At 42.8% G+C, this 25,139-nt stretch overlaps 1 protein-coding gene across 2 annotated transcripts; it reads left to right on the top strand.

Annotated features, from left to right (window-relative positions):
* The first annotated feature begins 6,562 nt into the window (after nucleotides 1–6,562).
* On the top strand, nucleotides 6,563–24,606 carry cherp (calcium homeostasis endoplasmic reticulum protein). Of its 2 annotated transcripts, XM_085773513.1 has the most exons (20): nucleotides 6,563–6,731; nucleotides 7,717–7,890; nucleotides 12,780–12,818; nucleotides 14,838–15,007; nucleotides 15,537–15,674; nucleotides 15,773–15,924; nucleotides 16,457–16,568; nucleotides 17,151–17,240; nucleotides 17,350–17,605; nucleotides 18,227–18,390; nucleotides 18,494–18,748; nucleotides 19,179–19,386; nucleotides 19,468–19,736; nucleotides 20,291–20,424; nucleotides 21,594–21,680; nucleotides 21,803–21,955; nucleotides 23,102–23,215; nucleotides 23,302–23,396; nucleotides 23,518–23,703; nucleotides 23,886–24,606. In XM_085773513.1, exons 1-20 carry the CDS (start codon nucleotides 6,707–6,709, stop codon nucleotides 23,921–23,923), a joined length of 2,859 nt encoding a protein of 952 aa, XP_085629639.1. In that variant the 5' UTR covers nucleotides 6,563–6,706; the 3' UTR covers nucleotides 23,924–24,606. The 2 variants fall into 2 exon arrangements, with proteins under 2 accessions (XP_085629639.1, XP_085629640.1); XM_085773514.1 differs by lacking the exon at nucleotides 12,780–12,818.
* Nucleotides 24,607–25,139: the final 533 nt, after the last annotated feature.

Below are 25,139 nucleotides of genomic sequence, written 5' to 3'. Positions count from 1 at the left end.
AAACATCAAGACATAACACAACACAGCACAATACAATGAAAGGAAACAATACAATACAATACAATACAATACAATACAATACAATACAATACAATACAATACAATACAATACAATACACACAATAAAATAAAAAGCAGACAAGACAGACATATACAAAAAATCACTTAGACGGAATTGCAACCAGAGTTTGAACAAATATTAGATGAAGTATGGTGACAGAGTTAATGAAAGCATGAGCAAGATGTTTCAAAATGGGAGGATAGGACTTGATTAAAACAGATTAGTGATTGCGATGATCTAATACCCACAGGTAAATGGTTCCAGTCGTTTGGTCCTTTGAACATAAATGCTTTTGTACTTATATTGATTTCCTATTGTGCGGCAGTGCGGCACTGAAAAGTAGGGATAAGTAGATTGCCTGGTTTGATAGTTGGATGAAAGTTGCACAAAATACTGTTTTAGATAAGGCGGGTAATCAAGGTAAATACATTTAAATATGAATTGGAACCAGTGTATCTGTCGTCGAGTATGAAGAGAAGAGAAGTGAAGAGACTGGTACATTGAACAATGGTGAGTATGATAAGGACAATCAAGAATAAATCTGCAGATTCTATTATACACTTTGTTAAGAGGAGCTAAAACACGTTTAGAAGAAGAAATGTACACAACATCACAATAATCAAATATCGGTAGGATAAGTTGCACAACAAGTCTCTTTCTGACACACTTAGTAAAACATTTTCTGGACCTGTATAACATATTAATTTGACAATTCACTTTACGTACAATACTTTCAACATGTGTATTGAAAGACAAGGTGTGATCCAACCATACACCAAGATATTTAAATTTATTGACCTTCTGCAGTCATCATAGTTCATCAAACAATATGCATTTGAAAATGATTCAGTTCAGGAACCTGCAACACAGAATCACAAAGTGATCATCTATGGCTGACATTATTAGGCTGTCCTTTGTATTGTTTATTCAGTTCCCCACTCAATTTCTGTGCATCTGGATAATGTTTGATTAAACCAGACAGGTGTCCAGTATACCAGGTGGCTGTGGAGATAGAGTGGGTCGTCCACAGAGGTAGACAAAATACACAGTTTCATCACTTGAGTCAGTCAGAAGAGACTCCTGGTCAAATATCACTTCGCATAAAAATATTTTGCACATTTTTAAGTCAACATGTATTTGTTCTATTGTTCCACAGCACTAACTTGCTTGTAAAACTCATAGGATATAAAGGCTGAACCAGCTGTAGCACTATTCCTGGAGTTGTCATTTCAGTGGTGACTGAAACATGGGTTTACAGATGTTTGTTCACATGTGCTGCATTATTGTGTGTTCCTCACTTTGATCAGCGCTGATAGCGATGGTGATGTGACAGGCCAACCGAGGCTTAGGAACGCTGCTGCTGTCATTGTCATCATTGTGAAGACAACAGAAGACGATGGCAGGAGACACATTTACAAATGTATGAGTGTCTTTGTGGCAGTGATAGTGTGGCATAATGGGAATTGTGAGACTTGCACAACAATTTCTCACTGATAATAGCTGAAAACAATACGGTGTGTGTAGCCGACTCTGACTTCCATTGAGGCAACTGTTGTTTATATCCCATCACAGACCTGCAGTCAAGGTTGAATCTGTCCATTCTGTTGCCACTCATTAGGGAAACAGAGTAATAGATTCCATGAGAAAAAGGATCATTTTTCATAGCTTTCTATACAATATTCCTCTTCAGCCCTCCTGCTGATCGCTGGATAGAACGCAGGTTTAAAGCACCTCTACATTGGCTTCACTTCACAGTCCTGGAGACTACTGCCATTCTCATACACAGGCTGAAGCTCACACACATCCTGCCCTCCGGCCTGGATTGGTGTGCACAGACCATGTCAGCTTGTGTAAACGCCCCCTGCTGAGATCAGAGTTAACATGTGCAGATATTGAACAAACTGGGACACTGGACATGAAATTTCATGCTATTGCTTTCACCTGGGGCGGCACAGTGTTGCGGTGGTTATTCCTCTCGTATCCCAGCAAGAAAGTACTGGGTTTGATTCCTGGCCCCGGGGCCTTTCTGGGTGAAGTGTGCATGTTCTCACCATGACTGCGTGGGTTCTCTCCAGGTTCTCCGGCCTCCTCCCACTGTCCGAAAACATGCACATTAGGTCCACTGTTGGCTCTAAATTGCCTGCAGTGTGTGAATGATTGTGAGTGCGTGTGCATTGTTTGTCTCTGCTGGCCTTGTCATAGATTGGTGACCTGTCCTGAGTGTGTCCTCACCCCGTGGTTAGCTGGGATTGGCTCCATCCAGATCCAAATCTCACGCCACAGAAAATGTTTTTTCCCACTGCCACTGGCCTCATAAAAACAGCCAGAACCCCCCACTTACTCTGCCCCCCTCCAGTAACCCTGTTACTCAACTGGACAATTCCTTAGACTCCCTTATTTGAACATAGCTTGCACAGTTCTTCACACACTGCTCAGATCTATATGTACATACTGTGTATAGCCTTTTTTGCTATTTTTTTTTTAATCTATATTTTGTTGTTAGCCTATTGTAGTTTTGTTTTTGGATGTATTGATTATTGTGTTTTGCACTGTCACCAAGGCAAATTCCTGTAGGTGTTAAGACTATTGGCAATAAAAGTGATTCTGATTTTGATTCTATATCTGACACTGACATGAGAGGGCTGAAAGCAAAACAGTTCTGCATAACACTACTGCCACTCGGGCCTGTGGCCAAACAAATAGTGGAATGATGGAGCTCCATCTAGTGGAAAAGTAAAACAACAAGAATGAAGCCAGGACCTCAAAGAGCAGCAAAATAGGCCTGATTTACTAGGATCCAAAATAAAATACAGATAATAAAAGTAAATAATAATAATAATAATAATAATTGTTTATAAACATCAGTATTTTAAAGGGACAATGAGGAGTTTGCTTTTGGTTATAAAAAAGTCTCATATTACTGTAATGTGGATGAATCTACATTACCCACACGTGTTAATAGGTCCATTTTCGATAAATAGATCGTTTTGTCTTTATCGTTATTTTGTTATTATTATTAGTGGTCGACTCGCCAGGCATTTCCTACTTTCGGTTTCCCGGACGCTGCCCGGCGGGTCATGGGAATAGCACCGTTGTATCGCCGTTTATGGTTGGAACTACGACGGTATCTGATCGTCTTCGAACCTCTGACTTTCATTCTTGATGAATGAAAACATTCTTGGCAAATGTTTTCGCTTTCGTCCGTCTTGCGCCGGTCCAAGAATGTCACCGTGCGCACGGAGGCTCATGGGAAATGTAGTGTGAAAACACTTTGCTTTCCAAAACTCCTCGTTGTCCCTTTAATGTTTTAATGAATTTTGATCCAATGAAGATGAGTTATAGTGAAGGAGGTAAATCAGCATATTATGTAGCCACAGCAAAAAATTAAATGCTTCATGGGAAAGTGGTAATATTTGAAATATCACAGTGCAATGAAATACAGCAGACATAGACCAGATTACAAAATGCTATACTAGAAATACAATAAAATAGAGTATTTTGTAGTAATACAGTACCCCCAGTCTCTAGTCTTACCTTTGATCTTTTCTAAAGTTTCCCTATACCTTCCCTAAACCCACACTGATGGCTCGCCAGCTTCTCTGCCTTTTCAATCTAAAATGATAAGCTCCCGAGCTTTAGATGGATCTTAGGCAGGCCAGGTTTTCTTATTGGAATCTTGACTGCTTCTCTGCAGGTACTTGTCGGTCCTCCCTCCTCCCTAATTGTTATACCAACAGCTGAAGAAACTTCTACGTAGGATGCCTCTTCCCCTCAATGATTCAGCCTAACATGGTCTCTCCTCTGAGAGGTGAGTCTTGACATGTGGCTCTCTTCATCTCAGCCATGCACCGGTTGAATCGTCAATTTCTTCCCTCCTTTTTAACACACCTGGATACTGATGGTAGTTTCCCTTTTTCTTCTCCCTAATTCTGACAGGTTTTCTGCCCTTTGTTTCTGTATAAATGCTTTAGCTCTCTGCCTTGTCCCAATAGAGATTCTTACCATTCTCTTTATCTCTGCCTCTATACCTCTCTCTTAGGTGTTATTCTCCCTGCCTTCTTAAAATATCCTCCAGCTTTCCATAGCCTGACAAAGCGTCCTTGCCTGTGCTCTTTAAGACTAGATAAGATGCTGCATGTTATGAGATCTTTAGAGGTCTTTTTTCTGTGTTTAATTGCCTGGCCACACTCTTCTATTCATAATGGTTCCAGCTCTTATCTTGTTTTTGCTTCTGGGAATAGCTCAGTCTGCTTGTCCTAATTATTGCTGAGGTCACCTGGTTGTTTATTTCAACTGTATGCCCAGAGGTATGAATCATCAATCATTATCTCCTTGTGTAATCTCTGGATTTTATCCCAACTTCCCCTTTTTTAGAAAAAACAATCCACTTAGAAATCCTACCATCTAGCTTCACTTTCACTATTACAAGCCTCATGATCACTGCCCACTGGTGTTGTTCAGTCATCCCAGTCTGACTCTTGTTCTTCTACCAGCATTCAAACAAACCTTTCATCCATCAAATCTTCACCCCTAAATATGCGTCGATATAGACTCATGCAACAAAAAAATTCTGCGTTCTGGTTCTTCACCTGAACTTTTTGAACATGGTTTTCCCCAGTTCATTGAAGTGTAAGAGAAGAATTTCAAAGCTAAGAATTAGATGACCCTTTCTGAGATATACTGCTAGTTATCCGCCCCAAATTCTCTCCCAGGAACATCCCAAGGCCATGTTCCTTCCTTTTGCGTCTTAAATCTCACTCTTTGGTGGTTTCCAGACACAGCTAGGTGATAACGCTTTGTGTGTGAGAGAGAAACTATTGTTGCTCTCCCATCATCTTTATCTTACGTAAAGCAGAAGTAAGCGATCCGGTCGTTTCTCGTCAGCCGATGGAGTTAGCATCGTTAGTTAGTTCGCCCTCGTCATGGATCTATTGGTCCTCGTCCCTACGTCACCACATTCACGCGCATCCCTTGGCTGCACACACAGCCCTTCATGCCGTTCTCTCTCCTCATTGGATAAAGCTTGTAGGATACAAGGAAGTATACAAGAAGTTTTATCCTCGGCATAGGCTACAGCAGAGCAGAGTGACTGACAGACCCGTGTTTCGGACCAAACACTCTATGTAAGTGATTGCTGTCAGAAGATATAACTACTTAAGACTTATATTAACACAAATATTCCGCTTACTTCTGCTTTAAAAGGGATATTTCAAAATTTTGGCAAATTCGCCTATTGCCATAATCCCTATGGTTTTAGGAGTAGGTGTCGGTGCAAGCTGTTTTTAGATCTGCGGGGCAGAGACGCGAGCTGCTCAGCTAACGCAACGGAGGCGCACGGTATTCCCACGTTTCCCTCATCAAACTACAGTAAATACACAATCCAATATAACTCCAAAACGCTCTCGTGGACAAGTTGTGACCTACACATTCGCCTCGCTATGAAATAATAATGTATATCAGGGGGCGGGTCTAGAGTTTTTTCTGGTGGTAAAAAGTAAAAGTAACAAAAACTAAGGCTGCCATTGATTGCTCTCTTGAATATTCATATTGTACAGTTACACGGTGTTTACAGGATGTCCTCATCTTGCTTTTATTGGTCACATTGAATCTTTCACCTTATAAGGAAGATGCCTATGACCTTTTCATTTTCCACTTGTCAATATCAAAATTATAATCAACCAATAATCAACTCTATCTTGTAAATAAGAAGTCTTAGCAGAATTACCAACACAATAAACTCTCACAGTGAAGAGCACTATCTTATACTCTTACCCAGTAGTTAGGGAGCTCTTCTTCCTGCAATCACCTCAGAATTTCTCCCTAACACAGAGGGCAATGAAACAGAAAGTGAAATTCAGGTCACTTATAGGCTACGCTGCTCTAGTTCAGGCACACCATTATACCTGCCTACTTCAATTTTGAAAGTGTGACAGTGTGAGGCGCATCTCCTCATACAGACTACTGGGAGGTATAGGGTACAGTGTGAGAAAAAACTGACAAAAAACCTTGTAAACAACATGATCACCCCTAATGTAACCTCTCTCCACTTCAAGGGCGCTGCAGGGCATCGTCAGGCCTGTGCTATGTGTCGAGTTCAATGTTGCAAAATTAACTTTTGGTCAGCTGGTGTAACTCAACACTGTCTGTTGTGACTACTAGGAAGGCGGTTATCAGCTGGCTGGCTCAGTTTTATAGTGAGACATCTAATGAGGAATTCAGTAGGGAACTTTCCTCCAAAGCCATGCAGTTGGCTCTTCGCTTTATTATGTCAAGCTTTTCCTCCCAGTCTCTTATTGTGACTGAAATAAAGGCAAAGCGCATTTGATAAAATAAAATAATAGAATCGTAAAAATAATACCTAAACATCGCAGCGATGAGACAAGAAGGAAAATATTCACGGGATAGCAGCAGCAGGCGCCGTGGTGCTGCAATCCTCCTCCTCGCCACAGGCGTCGCTGTGGGGAAGTCACACACTTACTTTTCGTGGCGCTGTTTCTGTGGACTAGTTCTTCCGGTGTAAGCAACAGTGGCAATGCAAGTGTTTTGTGTCAATTTAATAAATCATTTGGTGGAATACATGACGATTCGGCTAATTTCTGGACTGCGTATTTAGTTTCAGCGGGGTCTCTGCGCCTCTAAACAAACATGGATATCCCCACTCCCCCTGAAGGTGAGCAGTGCGGTGCAGCGAGCCGCGGTTTTCATTGAGCGTTAGCTAGCACACATGCTACAGGGAGCTAACTGCTGTGCAACACAACCTGTATAATATGCTGCTGTATTTAGCATTTCGGCTAAGGCTAGTAACGTCAGTCGCTAAATGTTTATCTAACAGTTTTCTGTGTACACCTTTGCTCCAAACGGTCTGAGTGATAAACTGTGGACAGCACGGTAACAGCCGGCGGACTGGTGGCTGGTTTCTTTAAGTTATCAAACTTTAAAGTTAGTTAGCGACATTTTTCTGGTGCACTTTGCCTTAGCATGTGTTGGTAACATCAAATTCCCGAATGGAAACAGCATCAGTCGAGCTGTCAGTATCGAAGTCAGTCGTTTGTATTGATTGACACCGGTGACCATCACCGTGTACAGTCAGTATTGTCAAATAAGTTAACACATTGAGTGATGTAATGTATGTGTGTACCGGTATGTGTTAATGCGTACTATATGTATCCATGTGGTCACTGATACTATTACTACCTGAGTCTTTCGTTTGTTTCAGGCCTAGATTTGTTAATTCACTCACAGTTTTCAGATAATCTATTTCGCTTCTGACAATTATTGTCATTTTTAAATCGGGTTGGCAAAATAAGCTTTGGCTTTAGCCTACACATTTTTCAGTGCTGTTTTCTTGAAAATGCCTCAACTGCATGTTTACTCATGTTTTATTAACAAGGACTGAAATAAACCAACTATGACTACCAGTGCAGAAACGGTGGATGCTGCGTAACCATTATCTGTGTATGAAAAGAAACTCAGATCCCGTTAAAATAATGTTACACATGTGATTGAGTATCTTTAGAAACACCAATGTCTGTAAGATTAAAAGCATGGAATTAAATACAGAGATTTTTATTTTTTGTTGACAGCAGAGATCAGAATTAGCAATTGTCTGTGCAGGTCACTGTAACCCTCTGTCTTTCTTTTCTTCCCTGCTTCAGATCAAGAACTGAGGAATGTGATCGACAAACTGGCCCAGTTTGTTGCTCGAAATGGGCCGGAGTTTGAGAAGATGACGATGGAGAAGCAGAAGGACAACCCAAAGTTCTCCTTCCTCTTTGGGGGAGATTACTTCGGCTACTACAAGTGCAAGCTCGCTATGGAGCAACAGCAGCGTATGTAGTTAAAGGGGCAGTCCACCATAATATTATATTTGTATAATGGTGGAATGCTCATCTCTTTTAACATTTAAGACCAGTAGGACTGGGGGTGAGGTGCTGGTTTTTATTGGCTTAGTCTAAACAAATTAATGAAGCAGGCCAACACACACACATGGACAAGTTTGTCAGGAAGACAAACAACCACATAGGATACAAAGTTACACTGTTAAAGACCAGCAGCTCAATTGCTTTGACCAGTGTGCAAATATGCACCCCTGGTGCAAACATCTGGGCTACTGCTTAGTTGAATGGAGATTGGAAAAATCAGGAAAAATATCCAGGTGGGGCACTGTACTGTCCAAAAATCCAATTACTTTTTTTTCTTTACTGGTCCAGAGTGGTTTTTTACTGTCCCTCTTTTAGGTTGCATATTACAGCATTGTGTGATTTACTGACCAATCCCAACCTAGTCCTGGACATGGACCTCATTGTGCTTGAAACAAGTTGTGACAGATCATAGGACAGAGTGAGGAACCTTGATATGTTCTGATCAAAGCTTGAAAGCATTACCAGTACCTACAGTTACAACTCCAGTCGGTATCTATGAACTGATACATAGTATCTGTCTCATGCACTTGGTTAAAGTTCCATATTGCCGATATGTTTTGTTTTGGTGTCCTATGGTCTGTTGGCACATTGAAGAGTGTGGGTGGCAGGGCTACACTACGCAGCACACAGTGCTTATCTGAGCCACAGACACGGGATTCACCACGGTTGATTGGTGTAATGGTGACTGGAAACATTAATTCTGATCAACCAATCATGTACATTTAGGGCCCTATAAAGTCTGTTTTTATTTTTTCCCAAATTTTGTTTTATTTTTTGGAAATAAAAAGTTCAGCTGACACATAGAAGTCAACCAGGATTTGCTTCCCTCTGCAATTTTCCCCAGACATATGTTCCTTTCATCATAGGGCCCTAACATTTAGTGATGGCCAATATTTTTTACAATTTGCCCATTCTGTTTTTTATTAGAAAGAAGTACATTTATGTATCAATTTGATAAAGTACTTTGCCAGGTGTTAAAAGTGTGGACTGGATAGAAACAGACCTGGTGAGAGGGGCTAAGGCCCTTGAAAGTTGACTGGGTGGCTCCTCTTTGTTAGCTGTGGTGGAAAATATCTCAGTTTTAAGCTCTTCTGGTCTTTTTGTATTAGTGTACAGGGTGATAAGTATTCTATTTCCTATCATGCATTCTTGAGTGTTAAAGATTTACTGGAAGTGAGGACTGAACCTGTGCAGTTAAAAAGGAATTGCTTAAAGTTCAAAAGCAGAAATAGCAGTTGATGTTAAAAGGAGAAAGGAGTCTGTGCAACATCTGCATGCAGCACTGGGTTAGAGAGCTCATACCTGTGTTCAGCCAGTCAGTAATGCCAGAGAAACAATGTGTAGCGTAGACACTTGAGGACAGTCACGTGCAACATCTATTCATTGTTGTATTGTATCCATAATGTTATATAATTGCAAATCATATTGTGGATTGGAGGATATGGATTGTAGGCTTTTTGGATTTTCCTGTTGTTCTCTGGGTGCTGGTTGAGATGCTGGTGAAGGTTTGTGAGTTTGCTGTGTGATGTTATTAGTTAAATTAGTTTACACAGGGTATTTCAGCTCAATCCTGCTGGGCGTGGATCCAAACTCTAGGTTGCATGATTTCACTTGTTTCTTCAACACCAGCACCATGTCAACCTACTAGGTGACATATGTGTATGTACACCTATTCTCCACACCGGAAAATCTGTCCACTGCAGAATCCTCACTGTTGAAATACTGATCAGTCATCTTGATTATGTGGCATGGAGTGAAAAAGGATTGCTTTTCTAAAGTTTAATTAAATCAGAAACAAACAAACAGCACAAGTGTAATTAAGCAATTTGAGCAATTTGATGAATTGTGCAGCACTAGTTTCAGCTGGCATGTTGTCCCTGTGGCTGTGTGGGTTCTCCCCAGGTACTCCGGCTTGATTGTTGATTTTGGACACAGTTTGCATATTTAAAGCCCTAATTAACCATAAGTGCACTTCTTTTCATTGCTTTTCTAATCTCCACTGACACAAAACAATGAAAAAACCCTAAAACCCAACAGCACAGTGCTTGTGTGAGTGGTGTGGGCGTTGTTTTATTAATGATGTGGTTGGGCAGCACATCTGACAAAATAGTTCTGACTGACAGTCCTATATACTGGCCCAGTGTGTAAGAACTGACACCCTGTGAATGGTGGGTTGGATTGAGAGCCACTGGTCTCAGCTGGTTCCTACTTTAGGTACCAGGAGGAGACATGATGGACCCTCTGGGGTTGTAGGCTGAAGTTGAAACTCCTCTGCAGAGGCTCAGTCCTTTAACAGCCTCAGATACATCATCATCAGGGTCTGTTGCTTCTCCAGGATGAAGCCTCTTGATCTCCTCCCTAACCTCCTCCACTGTAAACCAGAGACTAGAGAGAGGAAGAGCTGTTGTGTGAAGCCACAGGATGAGCTGCACCTGAAGCAGTGGGAGACAAACCTGTAGTAGAAAAGGTTGAAGGTTGACCTCATGTTAGCTGGCCATTGTCTTTATTTCCATCTGGTCCTCACCTCCTTCCACACCTCTCTGGTGCTGCTTTTATAGTCCTCCTTCACTTGGTTTAATCTCACTACTTGAGCTTCCCCCTGTCTCCATCCCCGAAGGCCTCCTTTTTCTGCCTGAGGAGGATCTTGGTGTCACTGGGGATCCAGATGTTTTTGTTTGGAGTACAGTCCTTGCTGGTAACACAGTGCCCATACAGAGTAGGGCTGTCAGAACCAACTTCGCTATTTGAACAGAATTCAAATTCATTAAAAAAATGAGAACATTGGAAGGTGGAAACTGACGTTCAAACATGTTCCTTCTGCAACAACACAAATGAACACTGTGTCACGACATTCGGGGGTAGTAAACATGTTGATAAAACAAACAATTTTGTTGTTGTGCACGACGTGGAGCTGCAGCTTCAATGTTTATGACCTGAGTGTTTTATAATTGCCTGTTTATTCGGCCTGGGCGGTGCACCTACCTTTTTTTTAATTATTATTGATTGGTCCACGAACCACTTGCGTGCCGATCATGGATCGACTGTGATCCGTTGCACCACTACTTATAATATTTAGATTTCCCTTCTTGAAGTTTTATATTGAGTTGGTAAAACTTAATGGGCTCTATGCACAGCTCCACTACTTCCTGAACTTAATGCTGCTCCTTTATTTCCTGTCTTACATTATTGGACAACCTGATTAATCCAGGTGTGTCTGATCATTGTGACTACTCAGACACACCTGGATTAATCAGTTTGTCCAATAATGTAAGACAGGAAACAAAGGAGCAGCATTAAGTTCAGGAAGTAGTGGAGCTGTGTATATTGCAAATGTTGCATAACAGATTTGGTTGGAATTTAATGATAAGATGGTATAGGTGACAACATTTTTTTTTCTTAAACCATTAAAAATTTGAATATTTAACATAAGAAGCATTAGAAACTTGAATGTGATTTGGGGGGAGGATTGACAGCACTAACACAGAGGTTAATGTAGTATGTGGTGCAGTAGTGTTCCTGCTGTTTTCCTGGGTCCAGCAGCATGTTCCAGTCTACAGAGACTCTCTGGGCTCCAGTTCCTGGATGAGCAGGTAGTTACCTGCTCATCCAGGAACTAGGAAGGCTGAAGAAAAACCGGATTATCATTTGATCTAATATGTGGTAGTGGTAGAGTGAAAGCAGTGAAGACCTCCTTGACATTTGCGTGCACCAGATCAAGGGTCTTATTTTCATAGTGGCACAGTCAGTATTACTGAGTGACAGTGACATGGTTACAATTCCCAGATAAATGCAGTGAATGCACCGGGCTTCGCTCGTGGTTGAATGTAACCACATGTATGATGTGAGAAAAATCCTTCAGTACAGAGAAAGGTCTGAGACTGACCTTCAACAGGTCGACATCTTCTCCTTCACTCTGATCGCTCCACCTGTTGTTCAGAAGCAGAACCAGTCCTCCATCGTTCTTCTTTCCTCTGGTCCTGGGTCTGTCCACTTGTACTGCAGTGAAGCTGTGTAAACAGTCTGCAGTGGGACACATGAGACCACACTCCTCATAATGCTGCTGGTTCTTCACAAATGCCTCCACTTCATCACACTTATTAGCCAGGGAGATGACATTTCCCATGATGATCAATGGTAACAACTGTGTGTAATATTTATACTGAAATATGTTTCCATTTTAACCTTTATCAGTGTCTCAGAGCAGTACAGTAGCTTCCTACAGGACCAGCGGACACATTAATGGATGATTCAACATAGCTCATACTAACAAAGCTGTGAAATGATTTAAGTTTAGTACAACATCTCTACAACCTTCTTGATTATCTTCTCAGACCTGCCTCCACTGCCTCCGTTCAAGCAGCACGACACACTTTTTATCGTAAAAAGGCCAATACTCAGAAAGGAAAGGAAAGGAAAGATATAGAATGTTGTTGAGGTGAAAAGAGACAATTAATGCATTACACATATTAGGAAGAAGATATGGAAAGATGATACAGGACAGTGAGAAGGTGAGGAAACAAGAAAATGGATGCACACCATATAGATTTACAGTAGAAAGGAACAGATACTATTTCCCTGTATTTCCTCTGTATTTTTGGTGAGGGTTAATACCTCATGTTACTTTTGTAAAGGTCCCCAGAGCTTCTTACTCCCTCCACAGGCAGGTTGTGATCACCGGATCACGGTCATGTGATCGACAGCCTGGTTTCAAAGCACAGTGATGTGCAGGTTTGCATGGAGTTCTTGTAACATGTAATTTCACTAAAATGCATTAAAGTTTGCTTTTCTCCACTTAGATCCCTCTACCCACGATGGGGAGGAATATAAATCTGAAGGTATTTATTTGGAGCCGGATCTGTCAGATTAATTGAAAATATCAGTTGGAACGTCACATTTTGTTTTTTGCACATTTGCCTGAAAGCTTTTCAGTTGCATTTTTCATGTTGGTACTGTATGTTTGTTGTTTTTTTGAGTTTATGCTGTACTGTTGTTTGACTGAAGATATCTCAAGCATATCTTCCTGATGGTGCTCAGTCCTCCACACGAGGAACCAGGCGGAGGAAGAGCCCGTTGTAGTCGTAGTTTAAAGATGTCGAACGCGGTCGAAGAGGCTGCATGACACCAGTATCTGCATCACTATCTCACTTCTTAGAAAGTTAATGTCCTGATCCAGTTTTCATTGCACCATCTCAGGCCTAGTGTCACAGTGATAGGCTGGCAACAGAGGGTGATGGTGTCTTTGTAGGCGGGGTTCTCCCGTCACGCTGCCGGGCTGCTGTGTCCACCTTGATTTGGATGTTTTGCGAATATCCTGCTGTCTGGAGAGCCCCTGGTACAGATGCACAGTCAGAATAACACACTGACCCAGTGAGGTAGCACGCCACGCAGTCACCACCCGTGGCCACGCCCCAAGCTGCAATCAACTCCACCCACCCTCCAACCTTGCAGGATTAGGTTCTGGTTTATGGTTTATGGTATGATAAAGTAGTCGGTCAATCTGAAGAGATGCTCAGAGCTGCCTCTCTTCTAATTGGCTGACTGATCTGTTGTTAAAGGGATAGTTCAACATTTTGCATATTGCAAATTGGCATATTGCCATAATCTCTATAGTTTTAGGAGTAGGTTCATTACCTTTAATTGTTGGTGCAAGCTGTTTTTAGATCAGTGGGGCAGAGCTGAAAGCTGCACGGTACTTTCACATTTCCCTTATCAAACTAAATACACAATCCAACAACTCCGAAACACTCTGTTGTGACCTGCACATTCGCCACACTATGAAATAATAATGTATAGTTATGTAACATTACGACACATAAAGCAAATACTTGGAACTACTTGCGTTTCTGAAATCACTCGGCCCACCAGCCGTGTCTGGAATGTAGTTCCAGCTACGCATTTTCCTCGAAAACAACTCTGTCTCGTAGTGTTACGTTATTATCTCATAGCGTGGTGAATGTGCAGGTCACAACTTGTCCACCAGGAGTTGGAGTTGTTGGATTGTGTATTTGATCATGAGTTTAATGAGGGACAGGTGAAAATACCGCACGCCATGCAGAGCTCACGTCTCTGCTCCGCCGATCTAAAAACAGCTTGCACCGACAATTAAAGGTAATGAACCTACTCCTAAAACAATAGGGATTATGGCAATAGGTGAATTTTCCAAAATATGTTGAACTATCCCTTTAAGATGTTAAACTAAGTTGAGGTTTTTAATTTTGTTCGGAAACAAATATATCTTCTTACAAATCAACACTTCAAATGAAACATAGAAGAGGAAACATGGGACCTTCTAAATACTGAGTGACAGGTTTATATGACTGATACTATTCAGAATCAGAATACCCTGATCAGGTGATTTTTATGAACTCAGGACAATCCTATTTAAGGATATGTTTGAATATTAGTGAACAGCTAAATATGGAAATGGTGATTTCATGCTCGCTTGCAGACTGGCTGAAACTGAGTGACCTGATACCTCTGCTCCTCAGAGCCTTGTGCCTGTGAGCGTTGGTTCATGGAGACACCAAACTGTTTCCTCTCAGCAGCAGATGTTTCTGCTGTAGTCGCAGGGCTAGCGGTCAGGACAGTGGTGATGTTCATGCTGGTTGCATGTCTTTGAAATTCCGTTCACTCTTTTGCTTTGTTTAGAGCATTTCATCTGCTTGCCGTATGAAAACGATTACATCTTATTTGACCTTTCAAGGGCACTTTGTTCGGAACAGTCCAGTGTAAACAAACAACACAGCATTTGGCTTGTATATGGTTTGTGGAACACGTTTTCCCTCAGCATCAGCCAAAGCTTTACTTTAAACTTTAAATGTTTCCTGCTGTTTTTCCTGCTGCTGTTTCCACAGATTTGTACAACCCGGGTGCCAAAGACTTGGTCGATATCCCTCCTCCGCCGATGCCGATGATCGCTCCGCCTTCCATCGCTCCGCCTGCTGCGCCCTCCATCGACGAGCTCGTCACACAGAGCCAGTGGAACCTGCAGCAGCAGGAGCAGCACATGCACACACTCAGACAGGTACAGAAAAAAAGAGATTTGCCCGCTTTTTGAATTTTTTACTACAAGTCAAATGTTTTTAATGGATTAAATTTGAGAGAAGTGAGCCAGATAAATGTTGTAGCGGAAATAATGAAAGTAATGGCAAACAAACACTGCATATCTAGCCTACTAATTTTAATGCAACAATTGCCGATGAGAACCGGTGTCAAAAAATAAAAAATAAAATCTGTCACGGACTTCATGATCGATTACCATGGAAACGAACGAAGCTTCGAAGATTCTAATTTTTTGGGTCAGCCCTAATAACAGCACATTCCTGCATTTATAACACAGGTTACCAGACCTCTACACTGCACCTATTGTATATCCTTTGAGCCTAGACAGTCTTGTAGGTATGAGATGTGCCAAGTTGATTACATTTCAGTCCAGGTGATTATCTCCATCAATGGCTGCCACAAACATTTGTAAACATAGCATCATGAAGAACAGGGGCAGGCAGGAAGCTTTGATGAGCCGTTCTGATGCTCTAGTCTCTGTCCCTCTGTAGGAGCAGGTGAGTGCAGCCATCGCTCTGGCCATGGAGCAGCAAACACAGAAGCTGCTGCTGGAAACTCAGTTGGACATCACAGAGTTTGACAACCTGTTGCAGCCCATCATCGACACCTGCACCAAAGATGCCATCTCTGTGAGCCCATCTCATAACACAGTGTTTTTTAAAATCTTATAGTAGATGTGCATCCCACAAACAAACAGTCTTACCACCTGTCCTTGTGTTTCTGTCAGGCCGGTAAGAACTGGATGTTCAACAACGCCAAGGCCCCGCAGCACTGCGAGCTGATGACAGCACATCTTCGTAACCGCATCACGGCTGATGCAGCGCACTTTGAGCTCCGCCTACATCTCATCTATTTAACGAATGACGTTCTCCATCACTGGTACACAAATCTGAACACACACACATAAAAACACACTGGTCATAATATCTCAAAGCAATTTTAAGTCGTAGCAACTGGACTTGGTTATTTGTCTAGGAAGACGTTTCACCTCTCATCCAAGAGGCTTCATCAGTTCATGCTCGCAAAGGCTTACTGGTCATAATGTTATCAGCCTGCAAGGCATTGTGTAAAGCCTTTATTCCACCTACAAGAACACAGACCTACACTGGTATAAACACCAGTCACAATATTAGTGCAACCTGTATACATTTATTAATAAAAAATGTTTCAGTCAACTCATTTTTAAAATCAGATATGAGTTGCTGTGTTTCTTTGTTTTATGTGATTGTGAATTGAATGTCTTTGGACTCTTGAATGACAGTTGAAGTCATTAGAATCATGTTATTGACCAAATTATCAATTGATAGTTAGAATTTGTCTTTGTTGCAGCCTGGGTCTGATTATGAAACGATCATTTTGTGGGAGGATTTACTGAGAAGCCTGATGTGTTTGTTTGAATGTCTCCTTCCAGCCAGCGGAAACAGCAGAAGGATCTGTTGGCGGCGTTGCAGAAAGTGGTGGTTCCCATCTACTGCACCAGCTTCCTGGCTGTGGAGGAGGAGAAGCAGCAGAAGATCACGAGGGTAAACACCTTCTGATGTTTCAATCATTACCAACCAGGACCTGAGCTCTTTACAATGGAACAGGATATAAGGTTATTGAGGAAACTTCAGATTTAACTCTGGGGTTTCACTCGGTCTTGGCTAGATGGCGTACATGAGCTGCAGGAAGTGACACATAGAATCTTGCCAAAACTCGTCGAGAACGTCTGACTGGTTAAGTTTAGTAAAACTGACATGTACAGGTGTAAAATAGTGGGGGAAAAGCAAAAAGTAAGTGACGCCATTGGTTGGGTTTAGGCACAAATAAATAAAGATTGCATGTTTTCTAGGACGTCACTTCCTGCAGCTCATGTACGCCATCTAGCAACAACCGTTTCACTCCTGTGACTCTGGTTCTGCTGCAGTTAGGGAGTTCCCCATCACCATGGTAACTTGTGCTGAACAACAGATCAGATCAAAACTGTCAACAGCCCAACTACTGACCAATCAGATCCCTGTTAAAATTCAGATATTATAGATCAGAGTCAATCATCTGTACATCAGTAGAATATTAGCTTCAGACTAATATCCATGCTTATATTTCATCTACTTCCTTCTTCGCAGTTGTTGCAGCTGTGGGAGAAGAACGGCTACTTTGACGATGAGACCATTCAGCAGCTCCAGAATCCAGCGCTGGGCCTCGGCCAGTACCAGGTGAGGAGAACAACACTCATGGCTCTGTGTCCTTCCAGTCCAGATGTTGCCATCAGCTTATTTTCTTCTGTGAACACCGTGACACACCCTTGTCCTCTCTTCCCGTCAGGCATCTCTGATAACAGAGTATGCTGCGGTGGTGCAGCCCATCCAGCTGGCCTTCCAGCAGCAGATCCAGGCTCTGAAGACCCAGCACGAAGAGTTTGTTTCCACCCTGAAGCAGCAGCAGCAGCAACAGCAGCAACAACAACAACAACAACAACAACAACAACAACAACAACAACCACAACCGCAGCCTGCCCCTGTAGCACAGCTACCTACTCCCGCTGAGCCTGAGAAAGCCCCGCCCATGGCCTCACAGGCCGGTGAGAAGAATTAATTCAATTCATAACCCTTTAAACTGTTGCATACAACCAGAGGTGCCTTATACTTAGGGGTTAAATGATACACTAAAATCACGGTTCGATACGACCTCGGTTTTGAGGTCATGGTTTGGTTCATTTTTGGTACAGTATGGGAACAAATGCAAAACATAAATTTGCTTGTTTATTAGGAACGTATGTAAACCAACAATTTACACGTTTTAGTCAAACGTAATCATTGTAACATTATACAAAATATGAGAATATAATAAAAAAATAGAATACTGATTTATAGTGCTGCTACGGATTAAGTTAAATAAATTATTCTCAAATGATCAAAATATATATAAAATGAGGTTTCTAATAAATAAAATATTCTCAGATAAACACAACTATATATAAAATATTATAAAAATAAGGACAATAAACACACGCAACATCGGTTCTGGGAACTCACCTGTGCACATCCCTGTACCGAACCGAACGTCCTGTACCAAAACCAAAAAGTTTTGAGTGTGTATGACTGTATGTGTGACCTGCTCTGTATTGGGCTAATACATGTACACTATATTCTGCTCTAATGTGTGTGTGTGTGTGTGTGTGTGTGTGTGTGTGTGTGCGCAGGGGATGTGAAGCCTGCCTTGTCAGGTCCTCCTCCAGGGGAGTTTGATGGAGCCTCCTCCAGACCACAGGACTCCAGCAACCCCAGTGGACCCTCAGATATTCCCACCAACAAGCCTGCGTGGTATGACCCTCAACACATTGGCCCCTGGAACCCCAACCAGCCGGTAAGGATGTGTGTGTGTGTGTCAGTGTGTGTGTGAGTGAGTCTTCTGCCTCTTAATGGGTCTGCAAGTACTATTTGAGTGGATTTATTTTGTCCCTCGTCAGCCTCCTTTTGACCCCAACCAGCCGCCCCCTCCCTGCCCTCCCTGGAACAGCCATGAGGGGATGTGGAACGAGCAGAGAGACCCGGGGAACTGGAGCGGAGGTCCCCCCAGGGAAGGAGGCCCTTGGAGTGGTCCAGGTGGATCTGAACCGGGCCCTCCATCTTGGAACTCATATGACCAGCAGCCACCGTGGGGGAACCAGCCCGAGCAGCCCCCCTGGGGTCAGAGGGAGCCTCCATTTCCTCCACGCATGCAGGTATTTGGTTTCACTTTCTCAACTTTGCTTTGATTTCTCAGCACTATTCTACCCTCTGTGTTAAAGTTACCATCCCAGGCAACTCATTTTTGGCAAAATTATAAAAATCTGAGTATATCTGGTAAGTATTAGACAGTAATCGATGACATAAGTGATTTGACATATTAATGAGGAAATGTGGTCATCTGTGTAAGGAGCAGGGGCCAAAATCTGGCCGACCAATCAAATTAGTCTCAGACAACTTTGGTTGGATGGCCCGTCTGTCAGTCAAACTGCCAAATCATGCAACATTTGTTGTCTGTTCTTGTTCTTTTTCCTTTTCCCTTTAATTCAGCAGTGCAGTGTTGTTGTTGTTTTTTAGTCGTGCTGTTTTCTTTTTTCGATGAATGAAACAAATAAAAAAACTAAACTAAACCTGAATGTTTTACAGAGACCTCCCCATTTCAGAGGGCCCTTCCCTCCCCACCAGCAGCCCCCTCCTTTCAACCAGCCCCCTCCACCGCCGCACAACTTTGGACGCTTCCCTCCACGCTTCATGCAGGACGACTTCCCCCCCAGACACCACTACGACAGGCCGCCCTACACCCCCCACCGCTTCGACTACGCTCAGGGAGAGTTCCCTGGAGGCGAGTGCAGAGGTGAGGTCGGAAACTCAACACACACACACCTGTAGCTCCCTGTGTGTTGCGCTTTTAGTCATTTTCACTTCTGTTCTTCAGACATGCCAGGTCCTCCTCCCCACCACCACCCCAATCAGAGGCTTCCTCCCCCCGGTATGGGGGCTGAACATCCTCCTTGGGGCGGGGGCCAGCACCCGGACTTCGGCCCGCCTCCGCACGGCTTCAACGGTCACTCGCCCCACATGCGTCATCGGCAGCAGCAGCAGCAGCAGCAGCAGCAGCAGCATCCGGTCCAAGACGACCCCAGCCTGGTGCCAAACGTTCCCTACTTTGACCTCCCAGCTGGACTCATGGCTCCGCTGGTCAAAGTGAGTGACCCGACCACTCAAGTTTAAATTGTTCACTTAAACTTGAGTTAAACTACTGGAGTTCTTCATTTAATTCAGTATTTAAAACTAGATTTTGTCCCACTTTTAGAGAATCTGATAAGTCTGAAACAACGGACTGACTGTGGAACCTGTAGAATAAAGAATATCCTTTTATTGTCATTGTCACATGTACAACAAAAATTTAAAATGCCAAACCAGACGGTGCAACAATAGATAAAAGAGACTGTAAAAATAGCACAAGAAAAGAGAATAGCTAGAATAAATAATGTTAATAATGAAATAAAACAAAAATGAACAAAACAAACACACAACATTTGCACCGTATTGCACAATCCCAAGAGATGGCAGGATATGATACTGTGTGGCCACAAAAACACGATTGAAACTAAAGGAGCTCATGTTTTAGGCAGTGATGTGGTTTGCTTGTGGTGAACACAGCAAATATCTAAACCTGCCTCAGTTCTGTAGGTTTCCATAAAGAGAAAAAGAAAGATGCACGTCTCACATTCCTTCCTGTGCTGTCTGTTCCTCAGCTCGAAGATTGTGATTATAAACCGCTGGACCCTAAAGACATCCGACTGCCCCCTCCCATGCCACCCAGTGACCGGCTGCTTGCTGCAGTGGAAGCTTTCTACAGCCCCCCATCACATGATCGGCCCAGGAACAGGTACACACACTTGCAACAGACAGATCACACAGAAGAAGACAGAATCTTTAGTTGCTGTTAGATGAGTGGAAGGAATGGCTGAAGAAATGTAAACACTTATAAATCATTTGGGTAAATAAAAAAGGGTCTCCAGTTTGTAGTTATAAAAATGAGGCTTTCTCCATCTGCTGTATGTGTTTTGTCATTGACGGTGCATTCCATTTACATTGGAAGTCAGAGCTCAGAACAACCAGCTGAAAAACGAACAAGGAAATCGTAAAAGTGGACGATTAATAGTGACAGTACAACATTTATTTACTTGTAGATGTTAGATTTCAATTTTAACAATTTCTAACGTTTAAAAACCCTTACACACTTACAGTAAAAACATGTAACAAGCCATTATAGCCACTGCTAGCCATCTTTAGCAACATTATTGGCTGTTTTCACACATACAGTGTAGGAAAATGTCCAGGAATAAGAACTGAACAGAGCTGGGTACACGTCTGACTTTAAAGTGAGACAATTACCATAGTAATAAAATAAACAGTAAAATTGCAGAGTGTTTACTTACTGTTTACCTGTGGAGTAGCCATCATTAAAGAGAAACTATGCAAGTCTGGTCACTTTTCCTCTGTTTTGCTAACCCTCCCCCTGGCCATGTGCATTTGTTGACAACGAAGCTGGCGAAAAATCAATACATGGAGCGGTGGATAATGTATACAACATACAATGTTACGACGTGTATGTCTGTGTAGTCTTAAGTCTCATAAACAAAAGATTAGGGGTTACGGAGCATGTTTGTGTCGCGGTGCCGCAGAGACTAGAGCTGGGACACCGGGGCGGCGGCCAGGTACTACACTTGATGTTGCAAGGTTGGTTTTCAGCCATGAGACGCCAGGTGGAAGACAGAGAGCCTCCATTCTCACTGTAACAAGTCACAAGTCATGTAGTTAACTATCACAATTACTCCTGAGCTTTTTAATTAAGGTAAAAATGTAGCAAAGCCACAGGAAAAGTCCTGATAGGTTCTCTTTAATTCTTATGCCGACTTTGCGGGTTGGAGGTCCGACTTTAGGGGGCGTTCCTGATGTAAAATTCTGACTTGGAGGTTGGAAATTGCGGCTTCCGAGTTCAACTGGAATGACAAAGCAGTTGGTTGATTTGTCTGTGGTTTGCCCCTCCCCCAGTGAAGGCTGGGAGCAGAACGGCCTCTACGAGTTCTTCAGGGCCAAGATGAGAGCCAGGAGGAAAAAGGGACAGGAGAAACGTAACAGGTGAGCCTCCCCTTCTCCAGAGGATTTTCTCATCCTGGAGGATGTTGCTGTTTTGTATTAAAGACACCTGATCCCCTTTGTCTACATCACCCCCCCCCCTCTCCCCCATGATGTCTTTCCAGTGCTCGTGGAGGAAGTCGTTCCAGGAGCCACTCCCGCAGCAGAGGGAGGTCGTCGTCTCGCTCCAGCTCTCGCTCCTCTAAGTCGTCCAGGTCACGGTCCCGCTCCTCTCGCTCCCACTCCCGCAGTCGCTCCCGCTCCTACTCACGATCCAGGTGTGCAGACACACACACACAAACACACACAACACCACTATGCTGCACCCAGTAACAAAAAGCAAAGTGAGGATGCTGCACCATGAATCATTTTTATTTATCCATTCAATTAAAAAACTGGCATCGAATCAGAATCCCTCTGTATCCCTAAATCTTCAAAGGATTTATTTAGTTTTGAGAAACATTAGTTCTTGTCAGTATCTTAATGATCTCTTGCACACAGGATGTGATCAACTATTTTTATTGTGTGGTGGAAAGTGAAGCTGTTATGGGATGAACATCAAAGAAAGAGCTGAAATATATTCCTGTGAGGTTGTTTTTATCTTGTTAAAATCAGTAGACCATCAACTTTAATATTCTTGTGAAATGGTGAGTGGCTCACAGCCGAAGCTAGAAGGCCTCTGAGATATGGTCAAACTATCCACATCAGTAAAGGTTTGTTGTCACAAGAGATTTGGAGAGTTTCAAACATCAAGATTTCAGTTAAATGATCTTTTAACAATAGAACAAAAAGGGGCCGTGTTGAGAAAGATCTGAGGTTGTTCAGGTTGGTCTTATAAAACTCCTAGGTATCACGTTACATACAGACCATTTTTAAAAGGTAAACTTAAAGGGATAGTTCAACATTTTGGCAAATTGGCCCATTGCCATAATCCCTATAGTTTTAGGAGTAGGTGCAAGCTATTTTTAGAACGGCGTAGCAGAGCCGCGAGCTGCTCAGAGCTATGCTACGGAGGCTAATGGGATTTCTCGGTTTCTCTCATCAAACTCATCAAATACACAATCCAATAACTCCAAAACGCTCTGGTGAACAAGTTGTGACCTGCACATTCACCACGTTATGAGATAATAATGGAACGTTATGAGACAGAGTTGTTTTCGAGGTAAATTCATGCAAAACCGCTAATGCGCGTTCCCGTCGGGGGCAGTTTTTTGGCAAGCAGTCTCTGCATTTGCCTCGAAAACAACTCTAAAGTCCTATTATTATCTCATAGCGTGGTGAATTGTTGGGTTGTGTATTTGATTAGTTTGATGGAGAAGAACCTGTCACCATCGACACTTATTATTTTAAATGAAGTCTCACATGTGTCCCCTGACCAGAGGAACACTTTTCAGCCTGACGTCATTTACCCTTCCTCTCATCAGGTCCAGGAGCAGGTCCAGGTCTTCTCGGAGTCACTCTCGCTCCAGATCCAGATCCCGTTCACGCTCGCCCACAAAGAGACGCCGTGGCGCCAAATCTCGCAGCTCCTCTCCTCCGTAAGTTCTCCTCACCGCTCTCACACGCCCTCATGAAAGACTTGTTGTCAGCTGTGGTAGATGAACCCTGCTGCTGCTCTCCACAGCGCCATACCAGTGCTGGGTGGTCCTCCCTCCAAACCTGCTACAGATACACGGCTCGGGGAGGAGAACAAGGGCCATCAGCTGCTGATGAAGATGGGTACGCGCTCTGCTTTTCTCTTCATGTCCTCATTTAAACTGCAAATTCAGTGTTCCAGTCACAATATGAGGAGAAACAGTGTTTTTCCATCCTGAGTTGTGAACTGTCCTGTCTGCTGCAGGCTGGAGCGGGTCAGGGGGCTTGGGGGCCAAAGAACAAGGCATCCAGGACCCCATCAAAGGAGGAGACATCAGGGATAAATGGGACCAGTACAAAGGTGTGGGCGTGTCGTTGGATGACCCGTATGAGAACTACCGCAGGAACAAGAGCTACAACTTTGTCGCCCGCATGAAGGCACGAGAGGAAGGTGCGTACACACACCTATACACACTGCCCACACTCACCTGCCACAATCAGATTAGTCTTTTTTGTTACTGTCACTTTTTTGCTACTTTTTTATTCAAATACATGTAATACAAAAATGTACCGCAATGCACCTCATCTGTTTATCTTTTTAAATTCCAACTGTTCTCCCCTTTCTTGCTTCAGTGAATCGGGAACCTCCGGAGGCTCCGCCCACTGACTGATGTCATCACCCTCCTCATCACCACCCGTAATCATGGGTCTGAGTTTCAGATCAGTTTTTCCTGATCTGTCAGACGTCCATCGTGGATTCTAGTCAGCAGTCTCAGAACTTTCCTCCCCTTCCACACAAATCAGTGACAATGCAAAGCACCACCACCTCACCTGTGAAGCTTTTAAATGTGCACTGCCTTTTTGCTCCTCGGATGAGATCACAGATTACGGCTGCAGTGTTTGCAGGAACACTGGAACAACAGTTAGATTATATTTCACTCCCAATGTTTTGAGTTTCACATCTCCTTCAATCTACGGGCCGGAAGACAGAAGTAGGCTTAGACTTAAAGGGGCAGTTGGGGTTAGTGGATGTGGGGTTATGTTGAGGTAGACATACATAGTCAGTGCAGGTTACACACCGACTGACACACCCCACCTCAACTATTCCTTTAAGATATCTGGAACAGATTCTGAGAAAACAATTAAAAACAGAAAAAAGTGAACTCTTTTTAATCAAAGGTCAGCAGTTGAATTGGGGTTTATGTTAAATTATTCACAGTTTTAATTCTTCTCAAGATGCTTAAACAGTTATTTCACCACAGAAAAATCTCATATACCCCTCATGGTGTTTCCTTTAAAATGCTTTCAGGTTTATTTACAGAGGATTTTGACAATTACAATTTTCTGTCTGTCAGTGGAAATACTGTCTTCCCACTCTGTGGGTGGTGTCATGTCAGATTTTATTCGTTGACATCTTATAGCTTCTGAAGATTGACCTTTTTCATTTGCCATTTGTAAGAGCCAGCTGTTGTCGGGGTGAGAAGGTACTGCTGGCCCCTGTTGTTGGTTTTTCACTGCTGGTTATTGTGATACTTTTTCATGTGATAACTTCTATAGAGATATGTAAGTCTGTGATTTAGTTGTAGTATTAAAACAAATCCCACAAAACAAAAAGTCATACATATGAAAGCGGTTGTATTTTTCTCTACAAGTACACAAAACCTAAATAAACACAACTCTGAGTCCTGAATGTGTCTTTGTTTTTGTTTTGTTTTTACACACATGTAAATGTAAAGTGGATGGATGGATCTGTGGAGTGTGAATCTGGTTCCACAGCTGGTGTCTTACCTGTACATTATACAGAACCTGTCAGATGCTACTTCCACATCTGGACCAAGAATCAGCCCAGATGTGGAACCAGACAGAGATACCTGTGGCTGACAAATT

The sequence above is a fragment of the Trachurus japonicus genome, chromosome 4 (assembly GCF_045865225.1).
Source record: "Trachurus japonicus isolate A0001 chromosome 4, Traja_1.0".
In the NCBI taxonomy this organism is placed as follows: Eukaryota; Metazoa; Chordata; class Actinopteri; order Carangiformes; family Carangidae; genus Trachurus; species Trachurus japonicus.
This window is presented reverse-complemented; position numbering and strand designations above follow the sequence as displayed.

Excerpts from the sequence above, each read along its gene's own strand:
- cherp (XM_085773513.1), top strand. The coding sequence starts at position 6,707 with ATGGATATCCCCACTCCCCCTGAAG. Across the intron at positions 20,425-21,593 it reads CATGATCGGCCCAGGAACAG|TGAAGGCTGGGAGCAGAACG; the intron begins GTACACACACTT and ends CCCCTCCCCCAG. Across the intron at positions 23,704-23,885 it reads CATGAAGGCACGAGAGGAAG|TGAATCGGGAACCTCCGGAG; the intron begins GTGCGTACACAC and ends TTCTTGCTTCAG.